This window comes from Rattus norvegicus, chromosome X (assembly GCF_021556685.1).
Source record: "Rattus norvegicus strain SHRSP/BbbUtx chromosome X, alternate assembly SHRSP_T2T, whole genome shotgun sequence".
Lineage (NCBI taxonomy): Eukaryota > Metazoa > Chordata > Mammalia > Rodentia > Muridae > Rattus > Rattus norvegicus.
In genome coordinates, this window is record NC_141554.1 from 37,469,924 (window position 1) to 37,494,474 (window position 24,551).

The 24,551-nt window shown below is 40.9% G+C and overlaps 1 protein-coding gene across 4 annotated transcripts; it reads right to left on the reverse strand.

Moving 5' to 3' along the window:
• Positions 1-254: 254 nt before the first annotated feature.
• Asb11 (ankyrin repeat and SOCS box containing 11) lies at positions 255-23,548 on the reverse strand. Of its 4 annotated transcripts, none has more exons than NM_001434014.1 (7): positions 23,351-23,548; positions 13,550-13,629; positions 8,588-8,695; positions 6,098-6,248; positions 4,567-4,701; positions 3,161-3,352; positions 255-1,055 (listed from the first exon to the last, which is right to left on the reverse strand). In NM_001434014.1, exons 1-7 carry the CDS (start codon positions 23,529-23,531, stop codon positions 931-933), a joined length of 972 nt encoding a protein of 323 aa, NP_001420943.1. In that variant the 5' UTR covers positions 23,532-23,548; the 3' UTR covers positions 255-930. The 4 variants fall into 4 exon arrangements, with proteins under 4 accessions (NP_001420943.1, NP_001100432.1, XP_087455717.1 ...); NM_001106962.2 differs by lacking the exon at positions 23,351-23,548 and adding an exon at positions 22,268-22,448; XM_087599591.1 differs by lacking the exon at positions 23,351-23,548 and adding an exon at positions 17,177-18,279.
• Between the last annotated feature and the right edge of the window lie 1,003 nt (positions 23,549-24,551).

Sequence of the window (24,551 nt, forward strand, 5' to 3'; positions counted from 1 at the left end):
ATCCTGACTTTGGGAACATGTCAGTGTTGGATTATGACACACAGCAGACAGTACCCTTGAGTTCAGGGTCCAGGGAGACCAATGTTGCTCAATCCTAGACCTGCTAACATTTTCACAAAAGTGTTTAATATAACAAGTAACAAGCAACAGATTTCAACCTCTGGTGAGCTAATCGCTTCAATCATCTTTCTTATTCACCAAGACTGTATTCCACCAGGAGCCCCATTTAATTTCGATGTTTCTAAATTACTTAATTAGTTTTCAAAGCGTCATTTATTTTTATTTTTATGTTTATGTGTACATGTGGTTTTATGTCTATGCAGCATGTGCATGTAGTACCTGTAGCAGCCAGAAGAGGGCATCAGGACTTCTGAAACTGGGCTCACATAAGGTTGTGAGCTGCCATGTGAGTTCTGGGAACCAAACCAAGTCTTCAGCAAGAGCAGCGAGCGTAACTCCTCAGCCATTTCTCCATCCCTACTTAGTTACTTATATATTTTTAAAAATTAAAAGAAATCAAAATCACTACAGAAATTTATTTTAGGAAAACAACAAACTAAAAAAATATACTGGAGGACTGAATCCAGGGCATTCTTTAAGTAGTTTAATTTAACCTTATCTACCTGTGTGTGTGTCTATTCAGTATTCAAAATGCGGACCCCAGCCCCAGATACTGGAGGGTCCTGAATTATCCAAAAATAGATTATTATTTTCCATCTATTTCAGTTTGATTTTAAATTAACAAGAGTTAAAAACTGAAAGGTTTCTGGTTATCTCTTGGCAACCATTAAACTAACCAGGAGTTTGTTCAACGCAAGTATTTGGATTTATGAAGGCTTTATTCTAATTAGGTAAGCAGATTTTTAGGATAGTGGGTTAAGCCACTGAATGTGTATATTAAGTGTCCTACAGCAGGCAACATGTTTCCAACTATTGGTATAAGAGGAATTTTTCCAGGGGTTCTGGCAGACCTAGTGCGTAGATGGCTTGATGACATGTGCGGCCCAAGCACTTCCGGACACACAAGCGGCAGAGCTGAGAAAGAGCAGGTGGACCTGGGGGGAGGAGGGAATAAAAATAGCATGAACCTCACAGTGGGGTAGAAAAGGAGATCTGAATACTAGAAGCATAATTGAATGGGAAAAGAATTAGCAAATGATGATAAATCTTACAAGCAGAGGATTCTGAGTTGCCCTTTTGTAGAGGATGTCCTTTAAGTTGCTCCTCCAATAATAACTTACTGAGAAATTCACTCTCCATGGGCTAGGAAAGAAGTATTGATCCGTAGGGAGTGCATCTCCCTCACTATGTCCTGTGTTTATAGAAGTGATAGGCTGGACGAAGCGAAAAGCACTGGGGTGCAGGGCTCTAAGACAGAGGGACAACTGCAGAGAAGGTGTGAGCGGAAAGAGTTGCCTCTGTAGTCACACAGTTACTGCTAGGAGTTGAACCAGGGACAAAGTAGTCCTCAAAGTACCCCTGGGACCTCCCAGTACTAACTGCCTATATGGTAGTCCTGGCTACCACCTCATGCCTGAAAGGACCCCTGTTCTTGCAAGGGTTCCACCTCAATAGCTATGTATAGAAAAGGACTCTAATCACTTCGACCCATTTTTCCCTGAATTTAGTCTCATGGAATCTACATATATATATGTACAGTATACATATATACATATATATATGTACATATATATCAATATATATATATATATATATATATATATATATATATCAGTGCTAATTAAAGTGTGGGAGCCAGATAAATAGACAGTTTAGGACCCACTTGGACCACCTTGATTAAATCTGTATTTTAATAAAGTCTCGGGGAATTTGTTGGCACATTAGGTTTTTTAAAGCACTGATAGAAACTGTTGGCAAAACAATAAATCAGGTATTTCAGTGGGTACGACATAAGACATGGGAGGGTTTCACAAAACACAAGAAAGACCCCTTACTGTGTACATTGTTTAAGGAGATTTGAATTCAGTCTTGGGGCCTGGAGAGTGCTTGTTGTGGGGTCAAGTGGCTTGCTTTGCACCCTAGTGCTTCGTTCCAGTAGGTGTGTTATGCTTTAGAAACAAATTCCTCTATGCCTCACTTTTCTCATTCATAGTTGGAATCCTTTGGGTTTCTATAAAGTTCTAAGTGCATTTAAGAATTCAATGAGGTTAATCTTTGTTTCAAAGGAATCTCCTTGGAGGCCCTCGTAATGCTGAATCATTATGATTATCCTTACTACCCTCCCTGACACACCCCTCTGAGAAGGCTCAGAAAACATTCTCTCAATGTATGGATGTGTAAGGGGTTCTCTTTTTGAGTATAGATATGAAACATTGCAGCTCGTTCTTCATCCTCAGCATCTATAGTTTCTGTTTGTGCCTATGGTGGAAATCAGAGTAAGGGGGTGTGGAATGCTGACCCCCAGTACTCCCTGATCGGGAGAAGAAGCAAACCACATCACCATTTTGTCAGCTTTCTGAAACGTATCACCTCTCCTCCCTACAGTCTGAACTCAAATACCATCAGGTGCCATTTACCCAAACCAGGTAAGTTCTGAAATCCACATTCTTAGGTATCGTCAGCATTATGTAAACACCATAGAAAGCATTTACACAAACTAAAATGGCTATGGTGCTATGTGATGATTTGATCTTATGGGAGCACAAACTGTATACTTGGCCATTATTGATGGTTCTTATGTAGTATGTCTGTCTAATTTATTCACGGCCTACCTCACAACATCACAAAGGTGAGCTTTGATTTATTCAATTGTGTGCTTTTTCTTTTTTTTTTTTTCTTTTTCTTTTTTCTTTTTTCGGAGCTGGGGACCGAACCCAGGGCCTTGCGCTTGCTAGGCAAGCGCTCTACCACTGAGCTAAATCCCCAACCCCTATTCAATTGTGTGCTTTTTCTATGATAAACACAGCTAATAAATCATTTCTGGGTGAAAACAAAGTTGTCTGGCCATTTTCTTGTCATGGAAAATAAAATGAAACAACAAATACAGTGTGTAAAATAAAGACCCAAAAAATCTGAGGGACACCACAGGACTTGACCTTCTCTCGAAACCATTAAAAGGAGAAAGGAATAAAGAGGAATAGTCTAGGGGTGAAATGGCAGTGTGCTTAGGGAGGAGAAGCAAATACCCAGCCCTTCTTACCTTCATGGAGCAGGAGTGCCTGCTCCACACTACTTTTGGGAGCAGCGAGCTCAAGAGCACTTTTGCCCTGCGAGTTTCTGAGTTTCAGGTTAGCCCCATACTCAGTGAGCAGATTGATGACCTCCACACTGGACTGCCTTGCTGCAGCATGCAGTGGGGTATCCAGCCACCGACCGTGGTCAACACTGGCTCCTTAATAAAGCACATGGTCACAGTCAACACTAAGTGTGAATGAATATAAGACACAATGAGCTGTTGTATATAAACACCCTGGTGTCATTAACCAATCTTTGAGACTATGTGACTTAAGCCCAGAACATCAGCAATGTCTGTGAAGACTACTCCAAGACAGTTCAGTGTGAAAAATGAAGTTAGGTGCTAACACACGCACACATGCACGCACACACACGCACAGTTCTAACACACAAAACAAAATATTACATGGTTATTTGGCAAAAGATTGGAAGACATTTATTTAGTATTTATCTCATTGGAGGCTCAAAAAGAGATTCCCAAAATCAACATAAAATTTGTAAATGATAAGAGTAAAATAAATATAAAAGAACATCTTGAAGGTTAAATTTCTCAACAAAAGTTTCTTCCTGTAGCTTACCCGTTTACACCAGTAGCTAAGTGTTTTAAATCACAAAGAAAGTGAGAGTTTTGAAGTATTTCACTTTTCCCTGGAAAGGTGGTTTCTGTATATGACACTCTGAAGTGGAAAATGGCTGCCTTAGCAGGAGAGAAGTAAGCTGGTCTGCTGCAAATGGTCACCACACCCCATATATTGCTTTCCCTTTGTAGAGACATCTTCTTGTGATTCTCAGTTTGTGAGTCCTGAGAGAAACCTAATGACTGCAGAGAAAGCTGAGGTATAGCCCTAAGTCCATCAATAGCCAGTATTCCCTTTGCCAACATGATCCCTTCAGAGATGTCCGTGCATGTGTCTTAAAGAGAACTAGTATTCCTTCTCATTACAAGCACAAGACTTTGTGGCAGCCATATTGCCACCAACAAGGAGAAGTATACTTGCTGTATAAGGCCAGCATCGATGGAAGCAGAACTAAGAGATAAATATAAACACTTGTTTCTCTAGATGAGTTCTGCATCTAGTTTTCAAGCATCCAATGCAATCAGGAATTTTTCTAACCTGATAAGAATGCTACCTTTGGAGCTATTTAATTTTTTTTAAAAAGTCAGGCAATGGTGGCTCCTTTCTTTAAGTCCAGTAGTTGGGAGGCAGAGGCAGGTGGATCTCTATAAGTTCAAGGCCAGCCTGGTCTACAGACAGAGCTTCAGGACAGCCAGGGCTACATAGAGAAACCCTGTGTAGGGTAAACCAAAAACTAAAACAAAATAATAGAAGTCTGGCATGTTCATCTCATTAGGAATATTCTAATAATTACCTAGTTCTAGAAGCTTCTTCACACAATCAACTCTCTGGTATGTACAGGCCACATACAGAGGAGTTCCCAGCTGAGGAATCTCTTGTTCAATGTTAACATTATTTGCCAGCAGAATCTCCATGCACTCTCTGTGACCTGTGGAACATAAGATAGCCTCACTCACACAGGAACATGTTGAATATGCACAGAATCCCAGGATTGCTTTCGAGAATGGGCTTTTAAAATTTTTAAATTACAGAGAACAGGGGTGCTGGAGAGATGGTGCAATGGTTAAAACTTGCTTCTGTTCTTCCAGAGGACCTGGGTTCGATTCCCAGCACCACAAGGTGACTCCCAACTGTCTCTAACTCCAATCTCAGGGAATTCTAGCTTCTAAGGGCATTGTATGATGTGGCACACAGACACACCCAGGGAAAATACCCATATACACAAGATATTTTCAAAAAGAAGTAACAGGTTTTTCTTCTGTATTAGAAGAAAAACACTTTGTTTTGGAAATCATAAGTAGAAATCTGCAAAATAAAACCATGAAAATGCTTGTTCCAGGGAAACTTTAGAAGCAGAGGGATAAATGACCCCTATTACTACCAGTGCTCAAACCAAGGCTCAGTCCCACTTCCTGTCCATTACTAACCTCTTCTTCACCCACACCTGTAAAGGAGAACCTGCAACTTTACTTGGCTAGACTGGAAGACACAGATGAGAATGAATCCAAAGCTTCAAGTATAGAATATAACCCCCAAATAACTTACAAATTCACTAGCTGGGGAGAATTACATCAGCAAGCATTCTCTGTGTAGACTTTGACCAATGACAAGCTCAACATCGTTAATTTTCAGTATATCAATGGATTCTACATGAAGGAATTCTTCGGAGGTACTGATAAAAGTTGGACAATAGTTTTAAATGTTTCCTCAAAAGTTTTATCTGTGAGGTTGGAAGGATGGCTAGATAGTTAAGAGCACCTGCTAATCTTATAGAGGTCCCAGGTTCAATTCCCAGCACCCATATGACAGCTCACAATAACCTATAACTCCAGTGCCAGGGGGATCTGATGCTTAGGCCACTGCATGCACATGATACACACACACACACACACACACACACACACACACACATACACACACACAGGCAAAACACACATGTACACATGCATTCATACACATACACACAAATACACAGGCAAAACACACATGTACACATGCATTCATACACACACACACACACCTGTTCACACAAGCAGTTATTACTAATTAATTCAACCAGCCTTTTCTTTAGAGAAAACATAATCAGGACCAATTTTTCTTCTGAATAATTCTTACCTCTTTAAATGTTTTGGCAGAACAGAAACTGAGCCTAGTCTGAGTTAAACTTGAAGACCCTCAAGAGGTTTCAATTGCAAGTATACAAGCCCAGATGTGGTGACACGTGCCTGTAGGTAAAAACATCTGGACTAACACTTAGACCACCATTCCATGCAAACTGCCATCAGCCCCCCGCTATTCTGTGTGTCCTGGAGTGGCTTACTTACCTCTCTTCACTGCTTCATGGATAGGTGAAGCCAGGTAGACCTCAAGCTGGGCCTTGGCTCCAAACTCCAACAGTACATTGACACAGGCAGCACTGCCACTGCAGCAAGCATTGAAGAGGGGAGTGGCCCCATGGACAGTCAGTCCGTTGACCTAATATTGGGCAAAACAAAACTCACAGGATTTGCTCACTCCTTACCAAGTGCATATTCCTATGTGTGTAACCGGAGAAACTCCCTCATGCTGCCAGAGGTCTGAGGGCACTCCATACCTTGATGGAATTTTAAAAACCCATGACATCATTGATAGATCAAGTGAGTTATTCTATGCGAAATACTTAAAACTGTGCCTTCCTATTTGATCTCCTATCATTGTCTCTCAGCTCATGCCATAGAACATTTGTTGTGCACCTTACTAGCTGCCAATGTTGGGGTTGGAAGTTGTTGCCCTATGTGTGTGCTTTGTGTCTGTAAAGACTAGAAAGGGGACTCAGATCCCCTGCGACTTGAGTTACAGATGTTGTAAACCACCATGTGTGCCAGGAATCAAACCCCAGGTCCTCTGGTAGAGCAGCCAGTACTTTTAACTGATCTCTAGCCTCCAGTTGCCAATGTGTGGAAGCAAGGGTAAAACAATTAATCACCTCTTCTTAAGTCAATTTAAATTTATCAAAGAAGAGAAACACGCACCCAAAGCGACTTTGGATAAAATAATAAATTCTTCTGATCGATGTGGCAGAAAAACAAAGGACAACATAAATCTGAGAAATAAGAAGTGAAAGTTAGTTGGATTTTATGATGAATTAGATAGGGTATCGGCAGATGAAAGATGATTCTCAGGCCTAGGAGACCAGAAAAGAAATGTATCCAGTATCTGAAACTGGAACCTAAAATAATAAGAGGCCAGTGTAGTAGAAAGGATATGACACATTTCAGGTGTACTGGATTTTGGATATTGATGGGTCAGCCAGTTATGAAGGCTATCTACTGATTGACCCACTTTCTCCTGTTCCTTTCTTGTTCTAATAGAACTGTTAAAGGATAGATTGGAGCACTTATCAACTATTTAAAAAAACATCAACAATGAGAGACCATTGTTTTGTTGTTCTCTTTCTTCCCCACACAAATACTCCATTCTAAAAAGGAGAAATATATAGCATTTCCCACCAATAATCAGCTTGTGACTCCAAGCACAGAGTTTGAAAGCAAATGGTTGTTGTATGGCAACAACTACATCGTTCATCACCCATGAGCAGTAACCTGGAGGTGCAGCACCTAGCAGAAGTGTGGGCTGACCATGAAGGCACTGGAAAATATTGCTGTTCAAGAGACTTTCATATTCAGTTTTACACATAGAAACTCAACGTTCATTTAGATGTAAAAACAATCATTACTAATACTTAAAGATCATATAGCTCATAAAATAGAGAGTAAAAGGACTAGGACATAGAATAGAAGTTGTAACAAAACACTATCTGGAAACTAAATACAGTGTCACTGAGATTTTCAGAAGCTGTGATAGTTAAAAGCAACTCGAATATTCTCTGTTAAGGCAGATACTAGAAATAAAGTTTAAGTGATGTTTTGTATGTTTTTCAATTTGGCAGAAGTTAGTCTTGTCTAGGAGATGGACCTCCATCCACCTGTGGAAGGTTTTTTTTAATATTTATTTCATTTTTAATTATAGTAGAGAACATACACAGGTTCAGGCTCCACAGTGGCCAGTAGAAGGCGTAATCTCCGTGGAGCTGGAAGTTACAGGCAGCAATGAGCTGCTCAGTGAGTACTGGGAATCAAACTCTGGTCCTCTGGAAGAGCATCAAATGTTCTTAATCACTGAACCATGTCTGCAGTTCCAGGATTATCTTGGTTACCTTATTTGAGGTGGGAAAAATTGCCCACTGTGGGTGGAACCATTCCCTTGATAGAAGACCCTAGACTGCATAAGAGTGGAGAGAGTAATCCGAGCACTAGTGTGCAATGTATTTATTGCTCTCCTTTTCTGCCTTCAGTTGTACTGTGGCCAGACTTCAGACTCCTGGCACTATGACTTTCCTGTCAGCCATGGTGGTCTATAACCTGGAGCTGTGAGCAAAAATAAACCCTTTCTCTTTTAAGATGCTTTTATCAAGGTGTTTTATCACAGCAATGGGCCAGAAGCTAAAACAGTTCACAATGTGTTTTATATTACAAACTCATTTACTTTGATAATGTACAACTTAAAATGATGGTTGACTTAGGGAATTGAAGCATTTCATTGTTCTGTTGAAATGTGTTATTTATGCTTTACAACAAAATGTTCTTTTAATGAACACATCTGAGTATTCACATGTAGGTTATATAGACTGAAAAGAGAAGAATAGCCCAAATGATAGTATATACATGTGACTGGTGCCAGACCTTCCCATTGCTCGGTGAGTAAACACTCTAGAAAGTAATGTCTCCTTAGTGAAAGCAGACAAAGCCAACTGAGCCAGCTAGGGCAGTACTCACATGTGCACCATTTTCCAGTAAGGCCTTAGCACAGGCCACATGACCCCCAAGGCATGCCTCGTGGAGAGAGGAGACCCGGTTGATTGTTACCAGATTCACATTGATGCCCTGCAGTTTGGAGAAAAGAAAATTAAATGCTGCATCCATCAGGGCAAATCAAGCAATTCCGTTCAGCGAGTTTCTCTTTTAGACATCTGGGTGAGGGCAGTGATACTAGCACCATAAGGAATAGAGTAGAAAGCATTACTGTGGGATTCTAAACACAGCACTGGGGACTGGAGAGATGGCCCAGCATTTAGGAATGAGCACTGTTCTTGCAGAGAACCCATGTTTGGGTTCAAACACCAAGTCAGGCTGCTCACAACTGTCTGTAACTCCAGCTCCTAGTGGATCTGATGTCTCTAGCCTCCTATGGTGTCTGCATTCACACTTAGGCACACATGCACACATGCACGTGAACACACTCAGGCGTACACTGAAAAAATAATAAATCTTTAAACACAGCATGGAACCTCAGAGTCTTTTGTTCTGCCCCAGGCAACGTACTAGGACATGGGTCTTTGAAGTTTATGGCCTCAGCTTCTGTCCTCCAAGAGTCTACTCTGGAGAAAGAAATACGTTGTTGTTGTTGTTGTTGTTGTTATGCAATAGATGGATAATATTCTGCTACAGGAAGCATGCTGAAACATATTCTAAAGTCTCCTTTAGGAAATAGGGGAAAAATTGCCAGATACTGGCACACATGCCTTTAATCCCAGCACAGGAGAGACAGAGGCAGCCTTGATCTCTGTGAGTTCAACGCCAGCTTGGTCTATAGAGTAAGTTCCAGAACAGCCAGGACTATATAGAAAGACCCAGTCTAAAATGTTAAATAAATAAATGAATAAAGTAAAATGTTTTAGGGTAAAACTTTTGTGATTTTTAAAAGGGCAAATGTTTGATCTGTGCACCTATTATATGTATAGTGTTACCTATACACGCATGCACGAATACATACGCACATATTTACACACACATACACTCACAGAGTGGTATAGATATTTTTCTGGTGGAAGGTGGTATGAAGAAAAGACAGTTTGAGAACAGGGCTTCAAAAACCCTACGTATATCCCAGTTAGGAACTATCTTCTTCCTTTTCTTTATCTTCTACATACATGATTTCATTTTAAGAAATAAGTACTTGCTATTCAGTAATAACAGAGAAGAAAAGAGGAAAGGAAAGGCAAGTGAAGGAGAAGGGGGAAATGAAAAGAAAGGAATAGAAAAAAACAACTTGAAATAGCCTAGTCCACAAGGTGGCAGCATTGTACTAGAAACATATCATTCAGGGTCCTGCAATGGACAAGTGACATTCTGCAGGCCTGAAAGACTGTCTAAAGAAGTGGTTCTCAACCTTCCTAATGCTGCGACCCTCTAATACAGTTCCTCATGTTGTGGTGACCCCTCAAACATAAAATTATCATCGTTGCTACTTCAGATCTGTAATTTTGCTGCCGTTATGAATTGTAAATATCTGATATGCAGAGTACCTGATGTGTGACCCTGTGTAAGGGTAGCTGGATTCCCCTGCAAAGGGGTAGTGGCCAACGGGTTAAGAACCACTGGGCAAGATAGGACTCTCCAAATTCTGCATGAGAAAGTGAATAATACAAAAAATGCGCAAATCATATATAAGACGTGAGGTGAGCCAGCTGTCAAAGACAGCGTGACCACTAAGAAGGTTTTAATTGAATTTATTCAGAGTGGTTTAATGTTGTACTCAGTGAGTACATGACCTACATACAACACAAGTTTTTGAAGTATAGAAAATATGGGCCAGCAAGATAGCTCAATGTAGAATGACATGCCACACACAATAAATAAATACATATATGAATAAATAAAATTTCCTTTTAAAGAATAGATTATAGGTGGTTGGAGAGAGAGAGCTCTGTCTTTAAAGCAGTTGCTGCTCTTCTCGTGGACCAGAGTTCAGTTCCAGGCACACACGTCAGGTGGCCCACAACTCTGGCTTCCAATGCATCCTGGATCCCAAGGGCACTAAGATACACATGGCAAACACACACACACAGAGAGAGAGAGAGAGAGAGAGAGAGAGAGAGAGAGAGAGAGAGAGAGAGAGAGAGAGGAGAAAAAAAATAGGGGTTGGGGATTTAGCTCAGTGGTAGAGCGCTTGCCTAGCATGCACAAGTCCCTGGGTTCAGTCCCCAGCTCCGAAAAAAAGAAAAAGAAAAAAAAATAAATCTTAAATAAAAATAGATTATTTTTGAGTAGTTGCAAAAGGCAAAGAAATGGGATTATAGCAAGAAAAGTTAAGGTTTTCTACATATGCTCCTACACACTTCATTACACTACTAAAATAGCATGGTCTTAGTATAGAGGTGATGTCACGAAAGGCAAGGCTGGGCTTGCTGGTGCATGACTGTAACCCCAGCATTGGAGGTGGGGTGAGGCAGCAAGACTGAATTTAAGGACAACCTCTACTAGTAATTTGGAGGCCTGTCCAGTCTCAAAGAGCAAAGAAACCAACAAAAAGGTAATAGGCTGATGACATTTAAAGTGTTTAAAAATAAATACACAAACCAGTTAATGGTGATGCATGCTTTTCAACCCAGCTTGGAGGAGGCAGAGACCAACAGATCTCTGTGAGCTCGAGGTCCAGCCTGATCTACAGAGTGAGTTCTAGGACAGCCAGGGCTACACAAAGAAACTATGTCTCAAGAAACCAAACCAAACCAAGCAAACAAGAATTCCCTGTGGTAGAACACTTGACTAGCACACATGTAAGACCCAGAGTTTCATAATCAGCACCTATGAAGAAGGTGCTGTGCTAAACAGGTAAGACAGTGGTAAAGAGCTGCCTAGCATGTATGAGGCCCTGGGTTCAATCAGATACATAACTCAAGGAGACACGTCTTCATATCTCATCTTGTCACTATTTAATGTATTTTTCCCTCTTTATTTTCCCTTTATTTTTTTCCTTTATCATTAGTAATGGTTCTGTTTTCCTTTTGTCTCTATTTGCATTTTATACTATTTTTGAAGTTCTGGGGATCAAATGGAGAGCCTTGATGATGATTTTATTTTTTAAAAAAATGACACAACTATGAAGTTGGAGATGATGAGACTTGGTAAAGGAATTTGCCTAGCTTGCATGAAAACTGGGTGTGATCCTCAGCCCAGCATAAGTTGGGTGTGGTACATGCTTTTCATTCCAGAACCTTCAAGGTGCAAGCAGGAAGAGTTGAAGTTCAAGGTCATTTTGTTCTCCAGCTAGCAAGCTGGAAACTAGCCTGGGATGTGTGAGACCCTGTCTCAAAAATAAGGGGTTGGGGGATGGCTCAGCAGGTAAGGGCAATTATCCCCAAGCCTGATGACCTGAGTTGATCCCTGGTACCCATATGGCAAACTAAAACCACTCCCACAGAATTGTCTGCTAAATGTCACCACAGCATGCCCCTTCCACCCCATACATACAAACATATCAATAAATATTTTGGGGGGGGGAAAGGTATTTAAAAGCAAAACCAAACAGAAATAATAAATCATTTTAAGAGGGAAGGATGCTCACTATCCCAGCTGTTTAAATTCAAAGGAGGAAGAGATTTTTAAGTGGTGAGGTGATACAGAGGACATGGGAAAGAAAGCAGGGACTCACTTCCTCTGCTCACATGTAGAGTCCAAAACAAATAAAGCGAAAGCAGGGTATACTTTTATTTCTTTCACAAATCTTTCCTTGGATATTTGTTTAACATGCAGGAGATATAGTCACCAATATAAATACAGCGTCGTTAATAGCTAAGACTTCACTAAATCTTCCCCAAGGCCTAAGGTTTATCTGATTATTAACCTATTTGAGAGCCTGGTCTTGAGCTGTGCATTGTTGCCATGAGGCAGCCTCTCATATGGTGCCCAGCGGTGCCCAGTTCCTAATCCTGCCTCACTTGGCTAATGCTTTCTCCTTCGATGAGCGCGGCACTTATAGACTTACATCAAATGAATGCAGTATGGGTAGGAAGAGAAATGATGTCAGGCCAAAGCAGGCCAAAGCAGGCACAAAACGAACCATGAGGGCGCTGAGGAGCTGGCTCAGCAGTGAAGAGCACTGTCTGCTCTTCCAGAGGACCCAGGGTTCAGTTCCCAGCACCCACATGGCAGCTCACAGCTGTCTGTAACTCCAGTCCCAATTGGTCCAATGCCCTCTTCTGGCTTCCGAGGGCACTACATACACATAAACCATGGGCATACATGCAGGCAAAACACACACACACACACACACACACACACACACACACACACACACATAAATAAAGTGGTTTGCTTGTTTGGTTGTTGTTGTTGTTGTTGTTGTCGACTTCTTTCTTAGGTACTTTCTCTGGAAAAAGTCAGCTGCTATCTTATAAAACCACGCTGTGGTGAAGCCCAGGAGATTTCCTGTGAAAACAGATCTCCCCTCCCCCCATCATGAGTCACGGCATGACCTAGCTGCCACTTCACTGACTGGAAACTGCACTGTGAGCCCTTAGAAACTTAAAGAATCCGTGTGTTTGTTGTTGACTGGAGTTACTATGCTTTGAGGTGATTCATAGGACACCAGTAGCCTACAAATGCACTCTCAAGATAGATGTCACTATCGCACACCGGAAGGGCATGAGATGAGGCAACATAAATTTAGGGATCCGCTTCTTTGTACCTTAGAGGGAAGCTTCCTGCTGGGAAAAGGAGGATCCAGAATGGAAAGGAGGAGAACTGGGCAGAAAATGAAGCAGTTCCTAGAGAAAGCAGAAGCCAGAGGAACACTTGGGGGCAGGGAGGGCGGGGAGGGCGGGGAGGGCAGAGAGGGCGGGGATGGAGATACAGAAATGGTGGTGCTGGACCTGGACACAGCTATGGCCAAAGTTAATACGGAATGATTCTAGATTAGAACAAAGACATGGAGGGCGGAGTCTTTAGTTTACTTACTTGTGCAATTAAAGTTTTAAGAGCCAGTAAGCGCCCTTGGGCCGCAGCCTCGTGGAGTGGGGACCGATCAGCCCAGCAGTCTGAAAGACAAATAAGGAAAGTCAGGAGACTTTTTCCCCAAGGTGTTCATGCTGCCCACCCACTGCAGGGCTTGAGGAAAGAGAAAATAGCTAACCTGTACCAAACATCAGGCCTTGTCAAATACAGGGAGTTGAGCACAGTGGAGTGCCTTTCCATGGGCAGTTTTTTGTTTGTTTGTTTTTTCCGGAGGTGAGGACCGAACCCAGGGCCTTGCGCTTGCTAGACAAGCGCTCTACCACTGAGCTAAATCCTCAACCCCTATTTATTTATTTTGTATATGAGTACACTGTAGCTGTCTTCAAACACACCAGAAGAGGGCATTGGATCCCATTACAGATGGTTGTGAGTCACCATGTGGTTGCTGGGATTTGAACTCAGGACCTCTGGAAGATCCACGGGCAGTTTTAACAAGAAATTATATATACATGTGTGTGTGTGTGTGTGTGTGTGTGTGTGTGTGTGTGTGTGTGTGTGTATTTTTTCAAATAAACAAAGCCAAGGACTTGGCCCTGATAATACTAATGTCAAGTGAAGGACTAAAGGAGCCAGTTAGTTTTTTATTTCCCATAATTTCACTTGGTCTCCATTCACACCTCAAAATCCAAAGCTTGTATACTACAAAGTGGATCTGAAGAAATAAATAATAGAAGACAGGGCTGGAATATGCCTCAGCAGACGAGCACTTAGCCAGCATGTCATGTGCAAAGCCCAGGGAAAGAGAGTGAGCATTTTCCTGAATTGGTGAGGTAATTTTCTGATTCTTTTGATAATGTTATCTGTGTGTTTTAATGTAAAATGCCCCCTTTCAGATGGTGTGATCCCTAAAAGTTACATTAGGGAGCTATACACATGGGGCTGCCGGGCTGCCTGGACTCACGTCCCACTTGGACTATTCTCTGCTAAAAGCAGTGTGTTGCCAGAAGCGTTTGAATCTCAATTTTCTTATCTGTAAACCAAAGACATAGTAACTACTATTTGGCAGGGCTCGCAGAAGGCCAACCAACTTCATCCACATAGTCAGGTGCTCAAGGCCATTTTTGATCAGTTAATAAGCAGATATTGCAGGGAAGTTCTCTAAGGGACAGCCTCCAAACTGTTTTATGAGTGGGGTTTTTTTTTCTATAATTGTTTCTCTGCCAGTAAGACTAACCAGTTTCATTGTCATTTGAGAAGTAACTATATATGAAAAAATGTCAAGGATAATCGTTTGTTTTGGAAGCAGACCTGCTCCAGTTTTAAAATTCTCTGCATTTTTCAAAGTGTGTGTATTCTTTTTCCATACTGAACCAAGTGGAGTATACACTGTGCCTTTCCTTAACGCAAAGGGTCTTTCTGATCAGTGTCTTCTAAGTGATCCCAGAGTTCAGGTTTCCCATGTCCACAAACTTGATAAAAACAAAATCCCACCAGAAATGGAAGAAACACTACAAGCCTCAAGGAAAAGGTGCTTTTTCCTTCAATGGATGAGACCAGAAGCTGTAAGCATTTCAGTAGACCTCCTATCAACATAAGAACCCAGGGCATCTACTCTACTCCTCTGGTTACAAAAATGAGAACTGTTACAATATTCTACAGGATTGGAGTGGTAGGGGCTTAGAGTCATACTGGAGTAATTGGTATGACAAAGTGATTTTCAACATATGTAGACATAAAAGGAAATTTAGACGGACAGTATAAGTTATATTCTGAGAAAATCTAAACCAGGGTTCCTGGAAGAAATAGCCAACCGCAGACCAGAGGAAAGGAGAAAAATATATAATATTATGGCCTCTAACATCTTCTAGAAAGGAAGGAAGGGTAGATGACTCAAAGGGACTTCTAGTCAAATATTGGACAATTTGTACACCAAAGTAATCAATGACAGTAAGAAGATGCATGCCATCAAAACAGAAACCTGCTGATATAAATAATAAAATAATATAAATAATATAAATAATAATATTCAATAATATTTATTATTTATTTATTTATTTATTGTTTATATAATAATATAAATAATCACCAATACAGGCAATATCCTTTTTCCTAAAAGACACTAGCTGAAAAAAAAATGTAGACAAAATAACAGGATCAGGCTCAGATTGCCACTATCCTAATTATAAAGGGAATGTGCATGGTAGTATACTAGAAAAGACATAGAAACAATCTTGACCTGCACAGGAAACCAAGCATTGCTAACGCAAATTGGCATCACGTGCCATAAGACTGAATGCAATGAGCCAAAAATCTATGTCATCAGAGGGAGCACAACGTGAAGAGCACCCTGTCATCCTCCTTGCACTATTCATGTCCCCAAAACATGGTCTGACTCGTAGGAACACACGTGGAAGCAACTCACGTTGAGGGGCATTCTATAAATGAGTTGGCCTAAAGCCAGTTGCAGAAGAGATGGAGACTCAAGGAGAATGTGGGCGGTAAGACGCAATATCTGAAAGCTCTTTGACCTTACAAGGGACCCCTTCGCCTGGAAAGATATTAATGGAACACTTAGATAAACATGAATGGAGGGCTTTGGCAGAGGAGTGGGAATTCCTTGTACTGATCGTGTAGCTCTTCAGTTAAAAGTAGCTCCAGGAAACAACTTTGAACCAAGAGAAAAATAAATAGATGAAAAATTGTTTGTCATCTCATACTCCTGCTGTGAATGTGAAATAGGGGGATGGGATGGGGGTTTGCAGAGGCGAAACCGGGAAAGGGGATAACATTTGAAATGTAAATAAATAAAATATTCAATAAAAACATAAAAAGCATAAAAGCATTTAATATAGACAAACATATGCCCTGGTGTGTGTGTGTGTGTGTGTGTGTGTGTGTGTGTGTGTGTGTGTGTATCCATTGATTTCTGAGTTAGCTACTATACTACTCTCTTTTTCCCCCCTCTTAGGGTTTCCAAGAACACCTAAAATTGAGGTGAACTGTTTTTGGAGAAGGATGGGACATTTGCAAGACTGATGGTGTGAGAGGAGGAGCAGTCAAGTTGCGAAGTACATAGGGTGAATTTGCATTTCGTTGGTTCTTAAGGGATACTCAAATTAAAAAATTTAAATAAGTTTCTCCAAGAGCAAAAAAGTATACCATGTAGCAAAATGGAACCCAAAGTACTCCATACCAATAAAACAGAAGGAAAATGCTAATAATGGACATAAAATGGGAAATAAACGTTTAAGTCAAAGTAACCAAGAATTTTTATTTGTTTTATATAAGTTTACACCTTGTGGACCTTGTTTGGCTAGCTACTATTGACAATAAAAAATAAATTTGGAGACTTGACTCATTTAGCATTCTCTATATAGCATCTTTGTTTTCCTTTACTGAATACTGTAGCATTTCATGCCATGTCTGGGTATAAATACTACCTACAAAACAATAAATGGTTAACTTAGAAGACAGAACCCAGCTGGCAAGCAGACTATTTCTAAACTTCTTTAATATCTCTTTGCATTACCATCTTTAGTCCCCCCCCTCATATACATCCCCATCTAAGGCCTTGGCTTCAGACACGTTGGATGTGAACACAGACACTAGAGGGTTGAAGACAGTCCTTACCCATGCTAGCAGCTCAGCAGCCAGAGCAATGGAAGCAGCAAAATCTTCAGTGTGACTTTGGCATTCTGTTCTTCTAGCAATAAGTTAGTCAACCCCTGAGGCCTGAATAACTACAGATTAAATATTTCTATTCTAAAGATCAAAATCTAGAACATTCTAAAAACTAAAACTTTCGGAGTGCTGATACAACATTACCATGTATAGAAAATTCCACCCCATGAAACTCAAATTCATTCCCAAATGACTTAAAATGTTACATAAAATTTCATGAATGAATTTAGTATTTAAGCTAAGGCTCCCTCCCCCAAGATAATCAAATTTTCTAAACTCTGGGAGAGGAAAAAAAATGAAATCTAAAACTTCTGATTCCAAGCATTTTGTGTAAAGGAGGCCTGACCTGTTGAGGTAACCCTTTCAAAACATAAAAACAAGATTTAAGCAGCCACGTACTCCTAAAAGAATTAGCTTAAGATATCAACATGAAGTGGAGTTGTGACTCCTCAAACTTGCCTCTGTTTAGGCTCTGATGATCTCTTTCCCTGTAGGAAGAACGAGCTTTAAGTGCATCCTTTAGCCAATTCCAGACTTTCTAATAACTTCCCATTGTTTACCAGTCCCATTAGGCCCAATCCCTAGGTGGTATTTGGATGAACTACACAAGCCCTGTGTTGAGTGAAAGCAGCCCTAAACAAAGACATGTGAACTGTGGGGGTTCTGTTTCTGTCAAGGAAAGAAGGAAGGCACACTCACCTTGGGTGTTAGGAGTCAAAAGCAACCTGAGGAGGGGCTGACAGAAGCTGGGCGTGGTAGGAGCCATACTAACAGTAGCCTCTCACCCTTGGGTGCTGGCCCTGCTTGTGTTCACTAAGCCCTAGTGTACATCTCTGTACTTAGGTCTTTAAAAGAACTCCACGCCCCCCTCCTGAACATGCGCCATCTCCCATCCCTCCACAGTTCACAGCTTCTCTCCACTCCCAGCAGAAAGCATGGCTCTCTCTCTCTCTCTGGTCTGCCAAGCAGCTAGATGCCTAAGGACAGCATGTTCTTCAACAGGCTTCCCGCCTCCTCCTTCCAGCTGCCAGTTTCTCTGATCCTTTGAGGATGAAAAGAAGCAAGGGGGACAGGGCAAATGACTCCCCATTATCTGGGAGAGACAGCCAATCCCACTCACTGGGCCTCAGGATATCATGGAATGAGCTAGCATCCAGAGGACAACCTACCCTTATTGACATGAAAATTAAGACACAAACATTGGATTTTTTAAAAAATGGATTTAGTGCACTTTGACCAAACTGGGAGAAGAAAACAAACAAAAAACCCTCCTGGTTTATTTTTGTTTTGTTTTGTTTTGCTTTTTTTTTTCAGGGACAAAAGCTAGGAAACATGAGCAGTGGGTAAGAGCTGGTACAATGTCCTCCCAGGAGATGAGCATTTGCCGTTCTGACACCGGCACTGTTGGAAGTCCATGGTCATGGAATTTCTTGGGGAGGGGGGCTTTCAGTATCATGAGCTCTGCTGTTAAACACTGCAGATTTTCCTCTGGGCGGGTGAACCCTGCACCATCAGGCCTCTCCTCAGCTGCTTGCTTACCCACTGAACGTTGCCTGCCTCTTCCAGAGTCTCCTTATTAATGCCGGATCCTTGGATAGCCATAATTCTGAGGTCACTTGAGCAAGCCTGTGTTGCCATCTGCCACTGCACCAAGAAAGAGGGAAGGGTGATAGCCTTGGGTTCCTTCCTCTCTATTCTCTGCTCTGCAGCTCCTTCTCCGTGCCTCACTCCCAGGTTATACAGCACAACAGGACAATTTACTCAGGCAGGTGCCTGAGCATTCTTACCTCATATTTCAGGCACCGCTTGTCTGCCCCTTGCCTAAAGCCTCACAGCCTCCGGGAGATATGGGAAGAATATTTTCTTTGTTTTACACATAAGAACATCCTGAAATGAATGGCCTAATTTGTTCCATTTGAAAAGTTCACCATGGCTAGTTAGTTAAGCGCTAGAAATAAAACCATAAAACCAGGCTGAGGGAGTTCAGAAGATATCCTTGCTGTTTTTGAGAACTATTGGTTTCTAAATTCTGCCAGTCCTAGCACTGCACTCACTTGTATTGGGACACTTTGGCATCAGGTTATCCCTGTTAAGTGCTGGGGAAATAGGAAGCTAAGTTAGAAGAGTGCTGTCCTGGGTTTGCTCTCTGGCACTCTATAAACTAGGGGAGGTGGAGCATGCTCTACTCTAGAGAAGGCCTAAGGATCAGAGTTTCAAGGTCATCTTTGGCTATGTAGAGCCTGAAGATAGCCTCACTCTGAAACCAGCTCCTGAAAAAAAAAAATTCTGAGATGGGCATTGTGTACATCTGTCACCCTAGCACTCAGGGGGCAGGGATCCCTGTGAATTTGTGAATTTGTTTGAGACCAGTCTGATCTATAGGTAAGTTCCAGGCCAGTCCAAGCTGCATAGTGAGACCTTGTTTGAAAAATGTGTGATAGATTTGTTGCATTTCCAACTGGAAAGAAAAATCACTTTCCCGGAAGTAACCTTTTATTGTTCCACTGCTGCCCCCTACACGGACCTGGAGGGTTTTCACACAACCATGCCCCTGAATCTGCCACAGAGAAGGTCCCGTGGCTTTTATTCCTGTTCCCAGCACAGTATCTCATTGCCCTTCTCAGTTTGCAAATTGGAGCAAATTGTAAGAAATTAGGGACTAAAGGTTTTGGCAGGTTCAGGACTTTTCCATTGCTTTCTGTAAATATGTAACCAATCTTTCCAAGTGCATGAATACTTAAATAGGACCCAATGCCTTCTAGGGCACTCTATTTTTAATTTCTTGGCACCTCGCCTGGGTCACAAGGCTGCAAATATATTATGAAGATAGTTTACAAACATGTTCACTCCTGATGAGGTGTGTGGAAAATGTTCAAGTCTTTTTCTCCTTCTTTCAAACTGTGATTTGTATCTCTGGTTCTCAGATTCTTTGAATACATTTCATGACAATCCCACCCCCCAATTATTTATTTAATTAATAATCTATTCAGACGGAATATGTTTAAGTTCCAAGAATTCAAAATACGTGCCAATAATTCTTTTACATTTTTTTCAAGTTGTTACTTTGTCAGATTTCAATGAGAATGTGAGATGATTCTAGAAGACAGCCTCTGGTTCCCAGGGTTTACAATCTGTGTTCAAGTTTGGAAGTCATAGAAAGCAACATCTATGGCATTTATCAAAGAGAGCAAACACCATGAATTTCATTTCTGAATGAAAATAATGGTAAAGACTTAGGATTAATGAGATTTTAAAATAGTTGGGGTTCATTAGAAAGAAAACATATGGCAATGAAAATTCTGAGTTACTGAAAATGTTATCGAACAATGAAGCTAAATGAATATTCACCAGAGCATCCAGTTCTGATCAGACGAGGAAGGTGGTTAATGACCTGTATTAAGAAGGCTCCTTTGAGGGTTGGGGATTTAGCTCAGTGGTAGAGCGCTTGCCTAGCAAGCACAAGGCCCTGGGTTCGGTCCCCAGCTCCTAAAAAAAAAAAAAAAAGAAAAGAAAAGAAAAGAAAAAAAGAAGGCTCCTTTGAACCCCATTAAGGGTGGGAGGGCTGAGCTACAGGTGACTCGTACAGGCAGAACCTCTGCCAGGAACACGTTGTCCCTACTTGGAAATAGTCAGCAGGTACCTGAGATAATAACAACCCAGAGGACAGTTAAGCCAAGGTTTAATGAATTAATGAGGGAAATAAGTAGGGCAAAAGGTTAGGTAGGTGCTGGGACAAAAACAATCAAAGGCAAGAATACTGAACTGGAATGCACAGGAGTCAGGCAGAAGGGTGGTTGTTCACTACCAGTCCCTTTGGAACAAAAATAAATGGAACTTGGAAAACTTTCCTTAAAATGGTTTCTTTTTTTTTCTTTTAAAAAGAATTTTCTAATATTCTACGAGCTGCTATCTGCAAGTGTAAAAATGTCCCAACCTCTAAATCCCCCACTCAATTTTATGGCCACACCTCCGGCAGCAAACCTGGCTTAACCTGGTTAAGCAATTTCTTTTTATTTGTTTTCATTTGGTCCAAATATTGTTGTATACTAGAAAAACCAAGCAACTCTGCCTTGAGAGACTTTCTAAGTCAATTCTCTATAACTTCCTGAATAAACATTACATAGTTCCAGAACAAACCTTTGTCTGACAAACTACAAAGATGATTTCTAGTTTGAGAACAACACCGTCACAAAAACTTCTTTATTTATTTTTTTGTCCTGCTTTGTTCCAGACAGACTTTCACTAGGTAGCCCTGGCTATCCTGGAACTCACTGATACAGACCAGGCTGGCCTCTAACTCACAGAGATCCACCTGCCTCTGCCTCCTAAATACTGCAATTAAAAGTGTGCACTACTACTGCCGGCTCACAAAATGTGGCTGTTGGTTTAAATATGTAACTATGAACAATGTCAAAAGAAAAAGAACTGTTAGAATCGTGCAAAAAAGAAAGTCCTGTTTCAGGTATGTTACTGCTGGCTTATTACAGAAACACGTATCAAATCTGAGTGTCTTCTCATACATGTGAGAGGTATAAGGACACACATATACATATATACATAGACAAATACACACACACAAATACACACACACACACACACACACACATGAAATAAACTGGGTTTACATGCACTAGTCTCACTACCAGCTGTGTTGAACAGTATCTGAAAATGAGCACAGTTCAGGAGCTTGAACAAGATGTCTGGGCTAGAGGGTGAATGAATCTCTTAAGGAGATTTGGAATTTGGCTCCAGCTTCAAATCCCAAGCATGATCACACAGGTTCTGAGTGCTCAACATCTCTACGTCACTATAGGCATGAAGACAGGACTCATGCACGGGAACAACTGGAGAAAACCTTTTACACATTCTGTCAGCACGATCCCTATTAGATTTTACCTAGTTTAAAGCACAAGGATGCCATATCTAACAGAACACCAAATGCTAGGAAGCCTCTGCCCAAACTTATGTCAAAATTACCTTTCTAAATCATGCTTAATTTGAAACTTAAGGCATTAATGTTTTTCCGCCAAAATTACATACCTCCCTGAAACGTGTGACATATATAATCCCCAAAAGTAATCTCTTTCCATGGTCCAGGCCTTCTGACACCTTCTTCAGCAGCTAGTTGAAGCATTCTGCTGCTTTAGAGCTCGTCTTTAGAACTTGTTTCTCTATGTGAGACCACTGATGTCGAGTGTTTTCCCCCCCGAGTTGTGTAGTGCATTGAAATCACAAAGCATGTCTATTTTGAAAGAGAATCCTGGATGCAAATTGAAACAGATACCAACTAAAGCATGATGCAATCCAGGAACCCCTGCGAACACTAAAAATACATGGGGCAACTTTCAACATTTAGAATCCTCCTCCTCTTCCTCCTCCTCTTCTTCCTCTTACTTCTCCACCTCTTCCAGGAAAGGGCAATCCTATCAGAGGCTTCAGTTACTTCTGCAGTATCTCACTACAAATAAAGTCAAAACTGTTTCTTGAAAGGGATGCAGAGTGGCCCCTATAAAGTATGAGACTTTAAGATGCTTTATGTTTTACCAAAATCTTAGTGGTTTCATACTGTGATGATAACCTTCATTTTTCAGTGCTTTCTTTGGCACCAGTGATGTACAAATGGGTCTGAGTGACTGAGTTTCTCTTCCTGTAATAAACGGCCAATTCCATTTGCAAAGGACACCACAACATGCATACATCCAGAATGGCACAGTGCTTCTCAATAAAATTAATTGGGCATTGAATTTCCCAAGGAATTTTAGTCTTATTACACTGTTCTGTCTTGTTAGTAGGACTGAAAATATCAAAGAGAAACAATGTTCTTTAAGAACTCTTCGGGTAGTAGAAAGTCTCTCAAGATAGCTTTTAAAACTCACTATTCTGTTTACGTCTTTAATAATCACTGTGACTATATCCACCCACTTCCAAGAAAATAAAGCCAAAGATCCTTCACGAATTGGTGCAGTGAACATATTTGCTACTTTAAGTGAAAGGTACACTTTAAAACTACCCATTCAGCATAAAAGTATAAGAAAATCTTACCTTCCAGAAACACTATTCACTATGATTTTTAAATGAGGAATTTTTGCAGGTGCTGGGAAGAAATTCAAGTCTTTTTTTTACCTGACAGTCCACCATAGATCTCCTCTGCTATCCTAGCTGCCTCTTTTCTGTTTCCTTTGACGATATAGAAATGGGTTAGGAGAGCCAAGAAAACTTTAATTAAAAGCTTGAAGAAAAAAAACGTTGCAAACATTGTAAGAAAAATGTTTTTAAAGCCATAGAAAGCAGGACCGTCCTCCATTTTGGCTTCTTCTCGGCATAGGTTCCTACGGCTGAAAATTTTTACTGAGTTATAATTGGCATCATATGACATCTATTTTAAACCTCCTAGCACACGGTGCTCCTGTTACCAAGAACTCTGTCTTTAGGTTCTAATCTAACTCTGATGTGGTGACTATGTGTGTTGTTATTTATGGACATGTTTAACAACTTCCTTCTATTAAGAAACACTCAGTGCTGGCCTGGAGAGAAATGGATGCGACTTCCACGGCAGCTCAAGACCTTCTGTTAACTCCGGTTGCAGGAATCCAATGCTCTCCTCTAGCCTCTGTAGGCACCAGGCATACACATGGTACACATGTATACATGGAGCCAAAACACACATACACATAAGTAATAACTTTTTTAAATACTCGCATATAAGTAATAATTTTTTAAATACTCGCTATTTATAACCTACATCAGATTTGACCAAACACATAAGATGCATGTACAGAAGACTCAAACAAGAAAAAATTAAGGAATTCTTAGCCTAATCTCATTTCCTTTTTCCTTGTAAACCTTCATTTTGGGTACAGTATGCTGGAAAACAGGGTTGGAAAGGTAAAGGGAACTTCTACATAGCAGCAAAGCATTGCTTTGTGTCCATGCAAGAAAGGGGCAATATTCTGCATCATTCATAGAAAATACTGTTCCTGCTGGTATTTCATTTGCTCTTCATGTGGAGGTTTACAAAGGATTAAGGCCAAATCTAATCATCTATGACTGCTCAAAACCAAACAAAACATGTCTGTCCCAATTAAAGACTGAATGTGACTCAAGTGTGTAGGTGATGCTGGTGACAGGTACTAAGGTGACACCTATGTCAGGTCCCTCAGCAAGGTTCTTTCTTAATCATTCATTTCCTGTTTGAAGCTTCAGTGAAGATGGCAGTTGCTTCTGGAGGATGTGCCCTATCCTTGACAAGGGACTTGTGATAACAAAATGGATGACTACCATTCCTAGCTCTCAGGCGAAGTTAACAGAGTCCATGAACTGATAT